Below are 17,294 nucleotides of genomic sequence, written 5' to 3' on the forward strand. Positions count from 1 at the left end.
CCCCCCCAAACAAACAAAACAAACCAAACCCATTGCACCAGTGCGCGTGAGAGACAAAACGCAGGACTTATATTGTGGTTCACAAACTCCAGCATTTTCACTTTACAACATCTCTTTATTGCTTGCTTCTTGTTTCGCCCAGTTTCTGAACGTTGAGAACGCGACGAAGTTAAAAACAGCAAAACTTGATAGGTAGGAATTTCTTCTCCTTTTTCCTTTCCTTTTTTTCTGCCCTTCCGAGAAGAGTTGGAATTTTGTACGCTTTGCCCTGTTGGGCGAGACCATGAGGTGTTAAAAATGATTATATAGCTGTGTTGTGGAGGATCTTTACTCAAAACCCATGTGCATTCTTCAAATCTCCGGTGAAATCTCCTCAAATTTGTCAGCGTATTTCACCAGCGTCTTTACTGTACTGTTTAGATCCTTCACCTTGCCCGAAAAGTACGTGAGTTGATTTCCCATGTGGGGGAATTACTTTATCGGCCATCTCTGTCTTTTTAAGGTGATGTATCCCCCACTGCCCAAGTTGGCCTTGACAAGCAGGCTCGAAGCGACTTGTCCCTTAGTTGATCTAAATAATGTACTGTTGGTTGATTGTGTTCGCTTGGACCAAGTAGCCCTACCGCAGCGCTAGCCGGGCGGTGGCAAACTGCTACCACAGAATTACAAAGTTTCATCTGCTCAGTACCTAGTTTTGAGAAATGTGTCGTCAAAGATTTTGAGTTTCACAACACGTCAAGCTTTTTCGAATGCAATTCTTTCAATATCCTGATAACGCTTTTGAGTAATCGCACGATTTTGACAGAGCAGATAGAACATTTAGTTTCTGACCTCACGGGCTCAAAACGGACAGAAATGTTAGGTAGAACTTTGTAATTCTGAGGTAGAGAAAAGACACGGCAAACTAAGGCTTGTCATTCAGCTGCGAGAAAAACAAGAGACTTTGTCATATTAAATAGCCCAAATATGAACATCCCTTGATGAGGCGAAGGCCCTCTAAGGAGAATACTGTTCCGAACCTTCAAACGTCTTTCAAGCTTATGTACTTTATCATTGGTCAGTTGAAATTGTTCTATCTTTGACTAGACCAACGTTATTTTACTCTATGAAGTAATGTTTCTTGAACTACTTAGCGAGTCAAAGAACCAGGGGTATGCTGGTTCTCTCCCCCCCTGTGTCCTCGCAGAGGTGAACATAACTGTAACAGAAGACACATACATGTGTAAAACATAAATACAATAGATCTCTCAACTGTATTGTCCCATTCTCCCCCCCCCCACTCTCTCTCTCTCTCTCTCTCTCTCTCTCTCTCTCTCTCTCTCTCTCTCTCTCTCTCTCTCCCCCCCCCCTCTCTCTTTCCCTTCTCTCTGATTAATTCCTATAGTGTCCCCCCTACCCCGTTTCGTCATCTCTTCTACTGCATATCTTGAGTCTTGATTCCTTCTTACCCGCCCCCTTCTCTCTCCCCCCACCTCTCTCCCTCTTTCTCTCATAGTGACCAAGAATTACCAATCGTTGTCGACCGGTGTTCCGAAAATTTTGTCACCAACTATCATTTTCAAATGATTCACATTATTTCTGTGCAGAATATGTAATCAAGTCTGAAATACCTAGTTCAAGTTATATTGGAATAACAACGTATTCTATTGACACGATGTTACTATATAAAATGTATGCAGCTAATAGGGACTGGCATAAGTACTGTTAAGAACAATTTGTATAAGGAGGAAGAAAAACATTGTCCTCAAAATTATGATAAATTACAATAATTGTAATACAGATGATGCTGAAAACAACAATAAGATAAGGCATAATGACAACGATGAATGTTGGCTTGGTTTCCGAACATTTATCATACTGATGTGGGATGTGGCGGAAATAGTACTATTGCTACTGTTGCGTTTGACTATTGTTGTCTCATCAGAAATTATAAAAAGAGGAAAAGAGGCCGACACAATGTTTTAAAAGTCATTAAAAAATCTTCTGAATACAAATGAAAAATACAACTGGGGAACATTTTATCTACCCACATCAAAATCTCTAGACCTATGGATAAAAAGTCTTCCTGGAGTACGGAATTGATTTTTATGTGTGGGAGATATTAAAATTGATCTCTTTAAAATATTCAAATTAAACGTGTTTCTTCAGTTTTGGGCAGGGAACGATTCAATCATTTCATATGTCGCTGCCGGTCAATTTTAACAGGTCTTTTCTTTTTCGACTCTGAACTTGAATAGTGCCTTCTTTGTGTACTACTTGAGGTCCGGCGTTTTTCAGCTCGTCGAAAAACATTTAGAATTTTCACCCCTCCTTTGGCAGGTCAGGGTTAAACAAAATCCAACGACCCCCCTCCCCCCCCTTTTCTTTCCTCAAACCTAAACAAGTACCAAACAAACCTCAAACAAAAAAAAAAAATAAAAAAAAAAAAAAATAAAAATAAAACCCCAACCAACCACCCCCCCCCATCTCCTATAATTTTCAAGAAAAAAACCCAAAACTCATCCCTTGACAGTTGCGCGAAATGGAGATCGAACCAGGCAATCTGGCTCTAAAAACAAGCATTTTACATCCAGTCACACAATCGAAGAATCGTATTCCTCATAAAATGATTTTTTAAAACCCCAATGTACAAGTTGTCTTCAGATCAGACATTTCATTGAACCAAGGGCTTCCTGGGAATTTGCGTATTGAATCAGAGCCGGAGTCCCCAGAGCACAGACCATGACAAGGGGGCTCTCGTGGCCTAGAGGTTAAGGTGTTGGCCTCTCATTCAAAGGTCCCGGGTTCGAATCCGGGTAGCGACCGAAAAATTTTCTTCTCTAAAATTGTCTCCTTTCACCTCCTTTCCTGCTCTCTAGCAATGTTCTGTTGTCTGCTTTCATTTCCACTTTCTGCCCCTACCCCCTCACCTCCTTTGCCCCCTCCTCTGGGCTCCTGACTCTTTCTGCAGCCTTTCTACTGTTACTCCTTGGCTCCTCCTTACTGCTGTCTTTCTGCCACTCCCCTGATCTTCTGGTAGGAAAGATCTACACCCAGCCTTCTCAGACAAGGGCCAAAAATCTCGGAGGGCCCGTGTGCAAGTTGCGCACGTTAAAGATCCCACGGTGGTCTAAAATCGATAAGAGTAGGCTTCGGCCGCCACCCGGGCAAAAATCAAAATTTCCTACCAACTGAAAATATTAGGAGTGTCCCGCGCGCTCATATGACCTATGCAGTTGCGAGCGCCTTAAAACACTTTACAAAAAAAAAAGACCATGACAAGACAGACAGTGGATAAAAATGTTCAAAATATGACATAACAAGGCCAAAGTGTCCTACCAAATTATACCACAGATTGTTGTCGATGAAACAGTAGTTACATGTACAAGTCTGATCGCCATTTATAGTCGACTGCCCCCCAAAAAAACTCGATATATTTACACAGATACGCATACACAGACACACACTCAGGCAAGTACTTACGCCTAAGCACAAGCAATCAAACTCACAAACACACCCTCAGGCGGACAAATTATACAATCCTTCTAGGGCATCATAATTCAGTACAATCTCTGGAAAGAGGAAGTATAAATGGATCAGCGTAGGACACGTTGTCCGACATTATGTTAAACTTGGTTGCAAGATAACCTTGTTCCGCAGGCTATCTTGCAACAAAGTGTCTGACATTTAAAAACTTATAGCAATGAAAACAATGTGACATTCACGAGTTTCTCAAGGTTCTATTGCTAACCAAACAGTGTTTATTGGTCAACTGTGAAAAAGACCTTCCTTGGAATTCACATTTTGATATGTCAGCATTTTCACTGCAAACACCCGCTCCGGCGACAAATGTCATCACAATGCACAATGGAAGCATTAGACACGATGTGTATAAACAAATATGAATTCGGAGCGGACTGCCTATCAGCTGTGAAATATTTTTCAAAACGACGCACTCAACCTGTAAAACAGTCAGAAAAACAAAATAATAGATCTTCCATATGATATAATGTCCCAAAACCACTTGGTGGTAGGAATACATACCTTCCGAGAACATAAATTTGCCAAATCGTTAGAAATTGTCTTGTAAGTCGTAACAATTCTCAAAGCGTTTAGCTCAGTCTATAAATTATCGAGGGCATATCAACATTTGCTTGTAGTCGTCTTCATACATACATACATACATATACAAACAAACAAACACACACACACACAAACACACACACACACACACTAACACACACACACACACACACACACACACAATTGCATACACATACACAAGACATCGCAGATGAAAAAAAACAAACAACAACAGAGTTGGCGTTTTTTTTGTCCTGAATGAAAATTCACTGTCTCAAAAGATCTAAGTCCAAGCACTTTCTCCATGAATCATCAACTAATACTACCAGAAAACCGACTACAAGCAAATGATGGTATTCCTTGTACCCCCAGCGAATGCCAGTGACCTCAGAACGATGACAATGAAGATAATCCTGGTTTGAATCACAAACGGGATTTTCTTGACCTTGCGTTGTTCAAAGAATCACAGTCTGTACATTTGCTTGATTCGTTCATATCGGATATGACGACTAAGTTCAAGAGTGTCGCCTTTTTAAATAACCCAACAATGTCTCCAGGTGTGGTACGCGTCATGTATTGCCACAACATTCTGAATCGGTGGTGGTCTGAAGCAGTCTGCTAGGTCGGGCCAATTTGTTTGACTGTGTTGCTTAGGACCACGACTCACCAAAAGAAATAGAGAACGGCCCGAGACCATAAGAAATGGGCCAGAGAGGAAAAACCTTCTGAAAGAGAGAGAGAGAGCAAGAGGAGATATGACATTATGAGGGTGATTGATAGGAAGAACGTTAGTATTTGGCTGCAACCCCCAAAAAATTCAGCACGGGAGTATCTGTTCTGATTTACTGTCGTTCTGCCTCGCACACACTAGTTTACTGTCGTTCCTATTCTCTCTCTCTCTCTCTCTCTCTCTCTCTCTCTCTCTCTCTCTCTCTCTCTCTCTCTCTCTCTTTCTCTCTCTCTCTCTCTCTCTCTCTTTTTTTTTCTCTCTCTCTCTCTCTTTTTCTCTCTCTCTCTTTTCTCTCTTTCTGCCTCCCCCCCTCTCTCTCCCCCTCTTATCTCTCACGTTCTTTACCACCTCCTTCCACGACATAATATCTCTTCTATATTTCAGCTTCGCTCGTATACTTTTATTCTTTCCTTCTTTTTCTCTTCCATCTTTCTCCCTCCATGTTTCTCTTTGCTCCTTTCTCGCTTCTCCATTTTAATCCGCATCCCATGTCGCCTCTTCTCTCTAGTCTCTCTCTATCTCTGAGACTCCCCACATCTTTTTCTGCTCAGAGCAAAACACCTCTGCTCACTCGCGGCGAACAGACAAGCAGTGGGGTTAGTTAAATCTCAGTCGGAGAAGGCGACTGCTTCCTCGCGCTGAGCGGGATGTACGGGTACTTTCTCTCACTGAGCTCTATGGAATTGTAGAGCTTCTTCCCCGAACCAGGGGACGGCCTGGGGCTCTCGTACATCAGGTTCCCATTCTCGCTCTCGTGGCTGTCCTGGCCGTGGTGGACAAAGTTGACGCTGGTCGCCGTCGTCTGGTTCCGGGAGGCCTCAGTGGGAAGCCGCATTAAGCGAAATCTTGTGCAGGTACGCTTGACATGCGTTATCACCTGTGGGCGCAGATCAATAGCGACTGAGTACAGGAGGAACAGCAAACACATTATAAAACTAACCACAGCAACAAAAACAATGAAGATGATAATGGTACTGAAAAAGTAAATAATAATAAAAATAATGATAATAACGATAATAATGATGATGATGATTATAATAATAATAATAATAATAATAATAATAATAATAATAATAATAATAATAATAATAATAATAAAAAATAAAATAACAATAACAATACTAATGAAAAATATGATTTTAAAAATAACAACAATAACAATAATGTGATGATGGTAGTGGTACTAGTGTACTACTACTACTACTACTACTACTACTACTACTACTACTACTACTACTACTACTACTACTACTACTACTACTACTACTACTACTACTACTACTACTACTACTACTACTACTACTACTACTTCTGCTGCTGCTGCTACTACTCCTCCTCCTACTTCTCCTCCTCCTCCTCCTCCTACTACTACCACAATTACTATTACATAATACTACTCCTGCTGCTGTGGCTGCTGCTGTTTCTGCTGTCGCTATTGCTGCTACTGTTGCGCATGCATGCAAGTTTGTAGGTGTGCAGCCTGCTATCGTGTGTGCGACAGGAAAAGTTAAAGACAGAAAAAGAGGGCAGGAAAGAGAAAAAAAGAGAAGGATGGAGGAGCGAGAGAGAGAGAGAGAGAGATAGATAGATAGATAAATAGATAGATAGATAGATAGATAGATAGATAGATAAATAGATAGATAGATAGATAGATAGATAGAGAGAGAGAGAGAGAGAGAGAGAGAGACAGACAGACAGAGAGAGAGAGAGAGAAAGAGAGAAAGAGAGAGAGAGTGGGAGAGAGGGAGAGAGAGAGAGAGAGAGAGAGAGAGAGAGAGAGAGAGAGAGAGAGAGAGAGAGGAGGGGGGGAGGGGGAGGGAGGGAGGGTGCAGAAGAAAGTTTTTGTGTTGCATGGTTGCTAGTTTATAAGATAGCAGCCAGGAACATTTCTAAATATTCGTGTGAATTCCAATTCCATACTCGAAGACATTTTGTTCTAAAATCATTTATGTAATATTGATAAAAGAATAAAGGTTATAACCAAACTGACCTGAAACATTAAACAAGCGAAAAAGTTTACAAAATGATAGCAATTACTCAGCTAAAAAATTCAAATATTTCAACCTCTGGAAAGGGTAATATTGAAAAAAACAATAGGTTTTTCATATATTTGATGACTGACTGATGATGAAACTTTGAAGAAAGAACACAACTATAATTCCTGAAATATTTCAATCAAAAATACTTAAAAAGAATGGGCCGATTACTTTTTGACAACATAGACAAGCCAAAAAAAAACAATGTCAAACAATAATCAGCAAGCCGGCATGCAACACAGCAAGGGCAGGCTGTAACAAGGAGATAAAAAAAGAAAAGCATCAACTAAGTAGGCCCCCAAGTAATACGAGCCGTGGATATGCATTGACGTTATCTTAACAAATGTGGTGTGACATACTGACATTGAGCACGCTATCAGGTCAGTATGCTTCAAGTACTGGTACGATTGTAGTGCTTGAGGTGCTGGTTAATATCATGCACAGAGGATTCTCTATAATAGTTACTTTGAGGTTCTTTCATTGTTTTCCTCCTGCTAGGCTTAGTATTACCTGAAACAGTCATTAACTTTAAAAGCCACTATGTCTACTGACGAAGCGCAGCATTATTATTTGATTTTTGTTTCATCATTTATCATATATATCCGATTACCACAACTGTATTGTCACATATCAAATCTTCATTTTTTTAACATAATGGTAGAAAATAATACATGCTTGAAACTTGAAAACTGCCCCTTTGACAAAGACAATGTTAACTTATAAAAACAGAGAACGACTTGTGATTTTTGAGAGTTAAGAAGGAGTTCCCGTCTCTGAGACAGCTGTTGGCCCGCCAGAAGTAAGACCTCTCCACCACATTGCGAATAAGTTCGCAAGAAGCCCACCTTTTTTTATATCTCATCATCGGTCTCGGTAAGACAGAGATACTGTACTAACTAGCACCCGCCTCCATCGCTCCTTCATTTGCAATCTCCATTGAGTATGCGTGGTTGAAGACAGTGGCCGACTTGGTAGCACCCTAAAAAACGATGATAGCGTAGATAAGGAGCTCAGTGCCAGGATCTGCAAGGCTAGCCAAGTTCTCGGACACCTCGAGCCCGCGTCTTAAACCAACGCAACATCCAGATTTCCATGTAACTTGGGAGTTCAGCACCTTCGCTCTCACCAACTCCCTCTAAGAATCTTAGACGTTGACATTTTACAAGAGACACCTTAAAGCAGCTGGAGACATTCCACATGAGGAACCTGCTGTTGATCATAATCATTTACCGGTAAAACCAAGTCGCAAACAAGCTTAGAGGTCCTAGACAGAGCCGAAGCGACTTGTATTGAGGCCATGATACTTAAAACCCAGATCCAATGGTTTGGTCACATGATTCGGGGATTGATAACCACAGGCTGCTCAAACGGCTCATGTTCAGCGAACTGTGTTCTGGGATGCGATTCAGACGACGTAAGAGATTCAAAAACTGAGCGAAGTCTAACACTTCAAACTAAGCGCGACGGACAGGCCAGACTCCCGCGCCCTTACTGCCCAGACACGAGACAACTTTGAGAAGGAGAGACAGGCTTATATAAAGTTGAAGCCCGCACACAAAGAAAGGCGTCAACTGCTGAGCCTGACCTTCAGTAGTTTTAGTCTTATAATTGTAGGCTGTGGACAGGTTACATCTTCCTTGCTCCTTTGATCGGATACAATGACAAGGTCTCTTGGTATTTTCATCTTAAGCTCGGCTTTTGTCTTTTCTGGGTACAGTTTCTTAAAAAATCCAAATATGTTCGGATGAGGACTGTTGAACAAGGCTCCAAAATTGCTAACAGGAGTTGGCGGTGCCTCATTCGCGTTGATTGCTCCACAGTGATGCTAGAAATGGAGCATAATCGGAGATGTAGTTTTCGAAAACATTACCTTTGAAAGTACGATATCTTTTCAGCCTGTGGCCTGTATGAGAAAAAGGAAAATCGAGGCAGTCTCTTATTTCAGCTTCTGTTACAACAGGCAAATGAAAAAAGAGCTTGAGATTAAATTCAGGGTGGTTTGACAGAGCTCATGTTGTAGAAAAATCAACACGAAACGCTGAAAGGCAACATGCTCCATCTAGCTTTATGTGATACGATAAGCGATTACACCAGGATTACCTGAAACAAAGAAACATAATAAAATGCCAGTCGCTGTTCCTTGTTCTTCCAAAGTCGCTACGCGCCGATCCAATAATGATGATGTCAGTCTCGGTGCAACCGACGCCTCTTGACTCTTACCAGCAAATGATGCTGTGACTAGAAGTTAAGCTAACAACCAATGTGCACTCAGCTTAGATGGTGGAATTGAGTTCTGGTGGATTTCTCAGGTAAAGAAGTAGCGCCTTGGATTAGAAATATAAATATTATTTTTAGTAAATTGAAGACATACAAGGAGTCTGTTGATGTCTGTCGTGCACAGTTCACAAAGACCAGAGCAGATATTCTTATATTACTCGCAGACGTGGCATACATTTTTACCTAAAAAATGATGTGAAGTCCAGGACGAACACGGTAGAGATTGATTTGGGAACTTCGTACTTTACATAATGGGCAGATAGCTGAAACTATACCACCCACCTCAGAAAGAGATGGTCTCGCTTATCATGAGAAGTGTATTGATGAGAAGGAAAGAATGATCTATAGTGCTGAAGCCAATCAATATCGAGGGGGCAAGAAACAACACGAGAAAGATACCGCTTCTCCGGGATTTCACAATATTTTCTAGAGAACACACCATTACTGTAGGCGTAGCACCTAATTTCATTGAATGTTCCTGACTCTGTCATATAGTTTATGTGGACTCCTGTCTCTATTGAAGTATACCGTGTTGCAAAAGTTCTGCCACACCCACCTTAAAAGTACAATAACTCATTTAGTATTCAACATAGCCAAGAGAAATTTGATACACGCGATCTTTATTCATTTTCTGCCAACATGACATGAAAAGAATTGACAATGTCTTTCTTTATTCAAGGGGGTAAATTTTATTCACACTGACCCTTGCAAAATCAAAATCAAGGTTTGCTCAGTATCGCGTGTGGCCTCTTTCAGCTTGAATTACTGGTACCAAACGCCTGTTCATTGATTTAATTAATGCCCATATAGTTGTCTGAAGAATCCCCTGCCATTCCATGTGCAGTGCAGCCTTCAGTTTCTGACGAGTTTATAGGGAGTGCGGCCCGTTTCTAATCTTTCAGTCAAGGTCATCTTACGGATGTTCTGTGGGGTTAAGGTTTGTTGATCTTCAAGCTAGTCCAGAACAATGATTTGATGACTTTGGAAAGAGTTTTCACTGATCGTGGCCATTTGTGGTCGGGCGTCGTCTTGTTAGCACATTCTATCTCCCGTGCCATGTAGGGCAGTCACCGTGACGAAGAATTTCGTCACAATAGCATCGCCATTTGAGGTTTCTTTAAAAAGTAAACACATGTGTACGATAAAGAGCAGAGATTCCACCCCATACCATCACAGTTCAGCCTCCGATTCGGGCCACTTGGGGGTCGTTGGATTTGTGAAAACTCTACCCTCTTCTTTTAAACACATTTTCTCTTACATCAATGCAACGACTTAAAATCCGTAACCACTGCTGAATAGAACACTTTACCAACGTCTTTAGTTTCATTGCCAATGTTACTGTGCCCAAATTAGGCGATTTCTTCGATGAAACAGGGTTAGAATGGACCCACATAGAAGGGCGATAATTACGCAATCCACGACGTCTAATAATGGTGTATTAAGACAGTGCAAAGTACCTGGCAGTCTCTGCACTTAGTTGGAACGGGTTTCGAGCATGGCATTGACAATAACCAAATTTTGACGCCAAGTTGTCAACCTTGGTGGGCCACGTCTAGGCTTGTTTTGGACAGTTTTAGTGGTGTTAGAACGTTTGCTCACGCGTTAGATGGTTCTACTGCACACATTTACGTGTCTCGCAAAAGCAGAAAGCGCAATGAAATAATTTATCATACACACTGTGCCTCTATTTTTTGCATTGATCAGTTTTGTTATTTTGAAAACAGGTGAAAAACGACCCAACCATTAAAAAGTACGGAATTTTATAGTGTGTAAGGTGTGTTTACACATTGTCTTCGTGATTCAAAGAAAATGTTGTGTATAGGAAATGTTGATTTCAATGTAGATCGAGAGAAATCAATACCAACACTTCGCCCACACACTACTTCCGGTTTATGATTTCTTTTATCTGCTCTTGCAGAAGGAGATTCATAAGTCACACAAGTCATACTTTTCAGTTTTGCTGCATTTCTTACACTGTACCGACAATTATCGTAATATAATGGGTGGGACAGAACTTTTGCAACTGATGTAGATAGATAGATAGATAGATAGATAGATAGATAGATAGATAGATAGATAGATAGATAGATAGATAGATAGATAGATAGATAGATAGATAGATAGCTAGCTAGCTAGACAGATATGAATAGAGAAATAGAGAGAGAATGAGAGAGAGAGAGAGAGAGAGAGAGAGAGAGAGAGAGAGAGAGAGAGAAAGAGAGAAAGAGAGAAAGAGAGAAAGAGAGAAAGAGAAAGAGAGAGAGATGAAAAGAAAGAAGGGTCGCTGGAATTAAAAAATTATCCTCCTTTCCTGCAGCCAGTTCATTCGAATTTATCATTGTTGCGTCCAGTCCTATTAATAAATAGAAACATAAAAGATTGCTGTCTAATAAGAGCATTCCGCTGTTCTCTTTATATTTCTTTAATACTGATGGCCAGGACGTGTGCATCAGCAGAAGGGTTGAATAAAACAGGGCAACGTACTTCTCAGAAATAAACAATATTCTACTCTGGCCAAACATCAATCCAATTTTCGTTCGACGTCCTACTTGAGATAGTTAACCTCAAGATCTCTAATAGAATTGTCCTCAAAGATAGTGGGAATTTTATACTGTCGTGAAAGTGGCCAGAAAAAAGCTTCACTTAGTTTTGTTTCTTTTCGAACATTCTGTGCTTACAATCTCTGTTACAAGACACGTAATTCCCTAATAGTAGTATCAGACTTGCAACAACAAAGGTGTCGCAACGGTTATAATGAGGGCTTTTTCCCGTAGCACTTTAAGTAAAGGCGTGAACTGTCTTGTGAAGTGCAATCTTTAATTTTACCTCTAGGCCTGGAAACCCTTAGCACCTGATTGATGCCAAAGAAGCGGAGACACAGTCTGAAAGCAGTCTAATACGGCTTAAGATTCACTGGGAGCTCATTTAAAAGCAAAAACAAGAAAGGAAAAACGAAAAAGCAAAACCCCAAAAGCCAGGCGATTGACAACTAAAGAGGCTGTCAACTTAACGGAATTGAGCTGAAAAAGAGCAAATGCTCGAGTACTTAATGTGGCCGTTTACGATGTAAATTTATGCCTCTCCTGAGAAATGTGGTCTCTAGCATCAGTAAAGAACAATAACATATGCCTTTTGGAACGGCTTTTTCCGACTCCGGAATTATAAAGCGGTGTGTAACGTTACGTGCAAATGGGCATCCGAACAGCCTATTTAAGAGAGTTTCTCTGAATACAAGAGAAATTGATGCTCGTAAAAATCCCGGGATGGCCGCGACTAGGGATGACTGAAGCAGTTTCTCTTTCTCTCCTTCAGCAAAATAGCGAATGTGCGGGCAAAATGGCAAATTATGCTGAACGTATCCAAAAAATATGGTCATGAATACACAAAACAAAATGACATTCTGCAACGCGGGCATTTGAAGAGACATGTCTGTAGTGTCAGAATCTCAGTCTCAACAAAGAAGAGCATTCTTAAAATTGCAAATCTGAGTTTGACAAAATACACATATACAACACACACGGAAAAGACATAATTTGATTACCCAAAAAAAGGGCTAGCAAAAATAGCTTTAATTTGTTCAAAGCAGGCAAAATGCACTTGAGACGATTTTTCAGTTCTTTCAGAAAATCGTTGACCTAGTTCTCTGTTTGTGTATACATTTCATGAAAGGCATTATTACATCTTCAGCATGACTTATTTATTATGATTAATGTTGTCCTGCATAAGCGTATCAATTTGAAATACAAGAAAAGTTCTGATGTCAAACTTTCAGTTCCGTGAAAGACAAAGAAAAAGAAAAAAATGACATCATACCCATAAACAAAATCAACACAAAACCAAAAAAACCCAAACAAACCCCAAACAAACCAAAAACTTAACCCACTCAAAGAACCAAACAAATTAGTCCGAAATAAATTTTTATTCTACAAAGTGAGCGAGTCATCATAGAAACTACATAAATATTCCAATTTGGTAACTGGTCATACTTAAACTTTCAAGCAGTAGGGATGAATAGTAAGCGATTTTAATGTATAGTTCGCATATTATTGGGGACGCAACTTAAGCTAATTTGGTATACTGTTTGGACTACAATCCAGATATTCCTAGTTCTAAACCATTTATTAGAGAGAGCTGTCACGTCACTTGGTCTCCTCAGGTTGAACCCGGATATTACACAGGCCAATGTGTAGCTTTATTAACCTAGTAGTATTGATAAGAAGTGATAAACCCGTATAGGATTTTGTCAAGCCATACCTGATAAAAAAAACCTTGTCTAACATGGTGCCAGATGTTCAGACAGACGCACTGGCTGTAGACTCAGAGATAATATACTATCTAACTGGATAGTTTTATGGCTGGCTACCTGATTAGCGGAAGGCCATCAATAACTAACTACACATGGTTGTGAGACGCAATACCTGCTTCGTATAATATGTAACTTGCCCTACTGTGAAAACATAGGCACTGGAAATCGACGCTTTGATCCCCCAGTGATCTCAGTTACCGGCCGTAGTTGGTGTGGGTTGTGAGGTGGTTAAGTCCGGGAAAATGTGGGGGAATATGTCTTTCTTTCTGATTACTGTTAAGTTTTTCATAGACCTCTTTTAGTATAACAATTATTATTAAATAGCTAAAACAAGATAGTGTATCTGGCATGGAACCAATTCTATCACTGTACAGAAGAAGCAGTCGTTCTATATGAGTTCTAGCCTTGTGTTTCTGTCTGCATATTTCTATGTTTAGAATTTACAATACTCGTAGTTTCGTTTCCAGAACGAACCACTGGCGCAAATCTGATTCTCGTTTCCATCGGTACAAAAAGTTACATTATTCAAGGTCAAACTCCCTTTACCAGTTTCCAGAGGATAAAAAGCGCCTTTGAATAAAAAAAAGAGGGATTTAAACAAATAACACCACCAAAGGGCATCAAAGACAAACGGGTCGACAATGGAGGCAAAAATGCACCATATCAATCTCCAAAACACTTCTAGGCTAAAACACAAAACGGTTAGCGTCTCACAGAAGCAAGCTCATAAATACAACATGTACACAAACTCCAGCAGGCTGCAGGCAGCTCACAAAAGCAACTATTTGGAACAGCTACAACATTTCTAGGGTTAGAACAACATTGATGCTGAGTGTCTTGAGCTCAGGCTGCCTTCAGACAATAGTATCATTATTATAGTGGTTTGCTCGAAGCACACTTGTATGCGTCACGATACGGGTGTCATAGTCATAGGCCCTAATGCAAGCTTAGCATTTTATAAACAAGCAAAGAGGGTAGCAGAATTTAATTGAATTCTAGGAACTTGGCATTAGCTAGAACTCCAGGGCATCATATGCCTCATTTCTAAAATTATGGGCAGTGTGATATCAATAAGTTTTACATGGATATCTCTTTCAATGGTTAATTCATATCTTGGCAGTATGCACAAGCTACAGAGTAAAATTTTTACATCAAATAATATGAAGAATAGTGGATGCGGGATATCTAACGTTTCTCTCGTCTATAAAAGAAAAAGAGTTTTACCAGAAGGTTGAGCAGAAAAAAACCCATTAGGATGCACGTGGACCTCACATTGACATTTTCACCATAGCTGAATATCAGGACCAATTAATACGATAATACCATCTGATGTGAAGCTGACAAAACCTACGTTCGCACGACACGAGCTAAAGATGTCTTGTCTGTAGGCAGTCTAATGTAGACCAGTGTTATGGGGTGAGAACATTAAAATACGATTTTCGAGGTCGAAAGTCGTACTGCACTGTCACCCAACGTCAAAATCTATAATTTACTGTGTTTTGTAACCAGTTAGATTTCAGCGTCCAATGACTTTTCAATACGCAATCGAACCTCCTGATGAGATAAAGTTATATATTTTATACACCCCATAACAATCACAGCATACGGCCAGTGAGGAATGCGTAGAACAAAACCATGACGAAGCAAGCAGCATTCTGAGAACGCGACCAGGATCCAGTTCAAACCCCAGACAACGTCTTCAAGCGTGAGAACATACTTTGCATATTTAACACATCCTGACACTCGTTGTTGCCTAGCCGTCGCCGGCGGCGCCTGGCCCGACACTTCTTGTGAACCTGAAACAGGAAATGGCTCCAGTCGGCAACAGATACAGGGACAGGCAGGGTGTCCAGGCGGGGGCGTTTTCCTGACATAGTTTGACCATTTTACCGTAAGGCTTCGCTCTTCTTTAAGCGTAAAAGAAGGTGAGGAGTGAAGTTTTTAAAAATGTAAAAGTAGGTGGTGGGGTGAAAAAGTGGGTGTTGCATGGCTTGGCCGTAATAGTTGCCAGTCTCTGCTATGACTTATACAGCACTTTACAATAACAACACATAAAAAAGCAACCCACGTTACGTTTAAATAGCAAAAGATTCAAGAAAGCTAGAAACAACTCAATATGCATTTTTAAAAGTAAAACTTTATACCGCCATTACACATTGAGTATTAAGAGATACGTTCCCCCTTTTGGGTTCTTTTGGTCTTGAGGAATCAACCTATATGTTAATTGGTCAATGCGATCTAATATGGCCAACTGTATCACTGTAACTTACCCTGTACTTTCAATATTCCTGTTTGTATGTAAAAGAATTCTCATATAATCACAACTTTCCTATTCGCACGTTTGCAGAATGCATACGGTGCTGTCACCTATTTTGTGATTGTAATTGTAAGGGGCCGAATGCACAAATCTCTAAATTATTATATTCACAGGAAACGTCCCACGAAGAAGTCTTAAAACAATGAAAACAGCAAAACTAAAGAGCTCCGTTTTCCCTCCCGATCTTCAAAAGCACACTCTGTGATACACTTTGTGTAGAAAAATTGCCAAAAACACCCAAAATAACACAGGGACTCGCTCCTTCCCTTCCTTTGGGAAAGCAACAGTATTTGTAGCATGCGGGTACTGCAAACATTCGGTGTGAAAAAAGATGAGAACAGAATGCCAAAAACCTAGAAATCAAATGAAACACATAAATCCTCATTATTATGATGTATGTGCAAGCTCTTTGATTAATAGCAGTAAATTATTTTTACCCTCCCACAACCAAAGATGTTGAAAAATAATTAGTTTCATATCGTTTTATATACCTGTAATGAGAAGGTTTTGTCTCGGTAAGCTTACGACAGTCTGTAGAAAGAACCTCGTTGTTTGTGCTGACTCAGCCAAATCTGTGCACGTTGCTTCCAGATCGGACGGAGACACATTGTGCACCGTAATGAAAGGACCTAGTAACTAGTCTGTTGTGACATCATACCCAAGTCTGGATTCAAACTGAGCATCTCAATGTATACCCAAATAAAATATATCACTAACATTGCCAGTCCTTACTTAAGTAACAATTAGAACCATCGACAACATTTACATTATGTCGGTCTGTCTGTCTGTCTGTCTGTCTGTCTGTCCGTCTGTCTGTCTGTCTGTCTTTCTGTCTGTCTGTCTGTCTGTCTGTCTGCCTCTGTCCGTGTCTCCACCCCCTCTCTCTAAGTGAGTGTGAGAGTGTGCGTGTTTGTAACGCTCGTACCCAACCCTCTTCCCTCTGTTTCTTTCTCACCCATCTCACCCTCTGGCTCTCTCCCTTTCTCTCTCTCTCCCTCCCCCCTCTCTCTTCTCTCTTCCTCTCTTTATCCCCCATTCTCTCTCTTTTCCTAACTTTCTACCCCCTCTCACGTCTCTTTTTCATTCCCTCCCCCCTTCCTCCTCTTTCTTTTACTATATCTCTCCCCCAAAAAACAACAAAAACAAAACACCAACCCCTTTCTCTCCCTGTCTTCTTCATTTCTCTATTTCTGTCATCTCATTTATTGTTTCTTATCCCCTGATTAACAAATCCATAAGATTTTTAATACAGTGTTCATCAAGCCATAATAGTTCTCTGCATAATAGCCACTCAAGGACCCAAGCACTTTGCAAGTCATGGAGTTCGTCTCGCACATATGCCTGGGGTTGGGTTAAACATATCCTCATTTGCACACTGGTGACACATTTGTGTCAGTAAAAGGTAAAATGACAGAGCATGGCCCGAGCATGCTCGATAATGATGCTCTGGAAAGCCGTGGGCCATACATCAAAATCTCTCTCTACATCTCACTACCTCTCTCTCTCTCTCTCTCTCTCTCTCTCTCTCTCTCTCTCTCTCTCTCTCTCTCTCTCTCTCTCTCTCAG

At 40.6% G+C, this 17,294-nt stretch overlaps 1 protein-coding gene across 1 annotated transcript in view; it reads right to left on the reverse strand.

The window, feature by feature from the left end:
• Positions 1-5,036: 5,036 nt before the first annotated feature.
• LOC101848792 (calcitonin gene-related peptide type 1 receptor) overlaps positions 5,037-17,294 on the reverse strand; it is a gene marked incomplete in the record, with an annotated part of 142,574 nt that continues 130,316 nt past the window's right edge. The window contains 1 exon segment of the mRNA XM_005089782.3: positions 5,037-5,669. Coding sequence (XP_005089839.2) covers positions 5,394-5,669 — 276 coding nt within the window.

The sequence above is a fragment of the Aplysia californica genome, unplaced genomic scaffold, assembly GCF_000002075.1.
Source record: "Aplysia californica isolate F4 #8 unplaced genomic scaffold, AplCal3.0 scaffold00009, whole genome shotgun sequence".
Lineage (NCBI taxonomy): Eukaryota > Metazoa > Mollusca > Gastropoda > Aplysiida > Aplysiidae > Aplysia > Aplysia californica.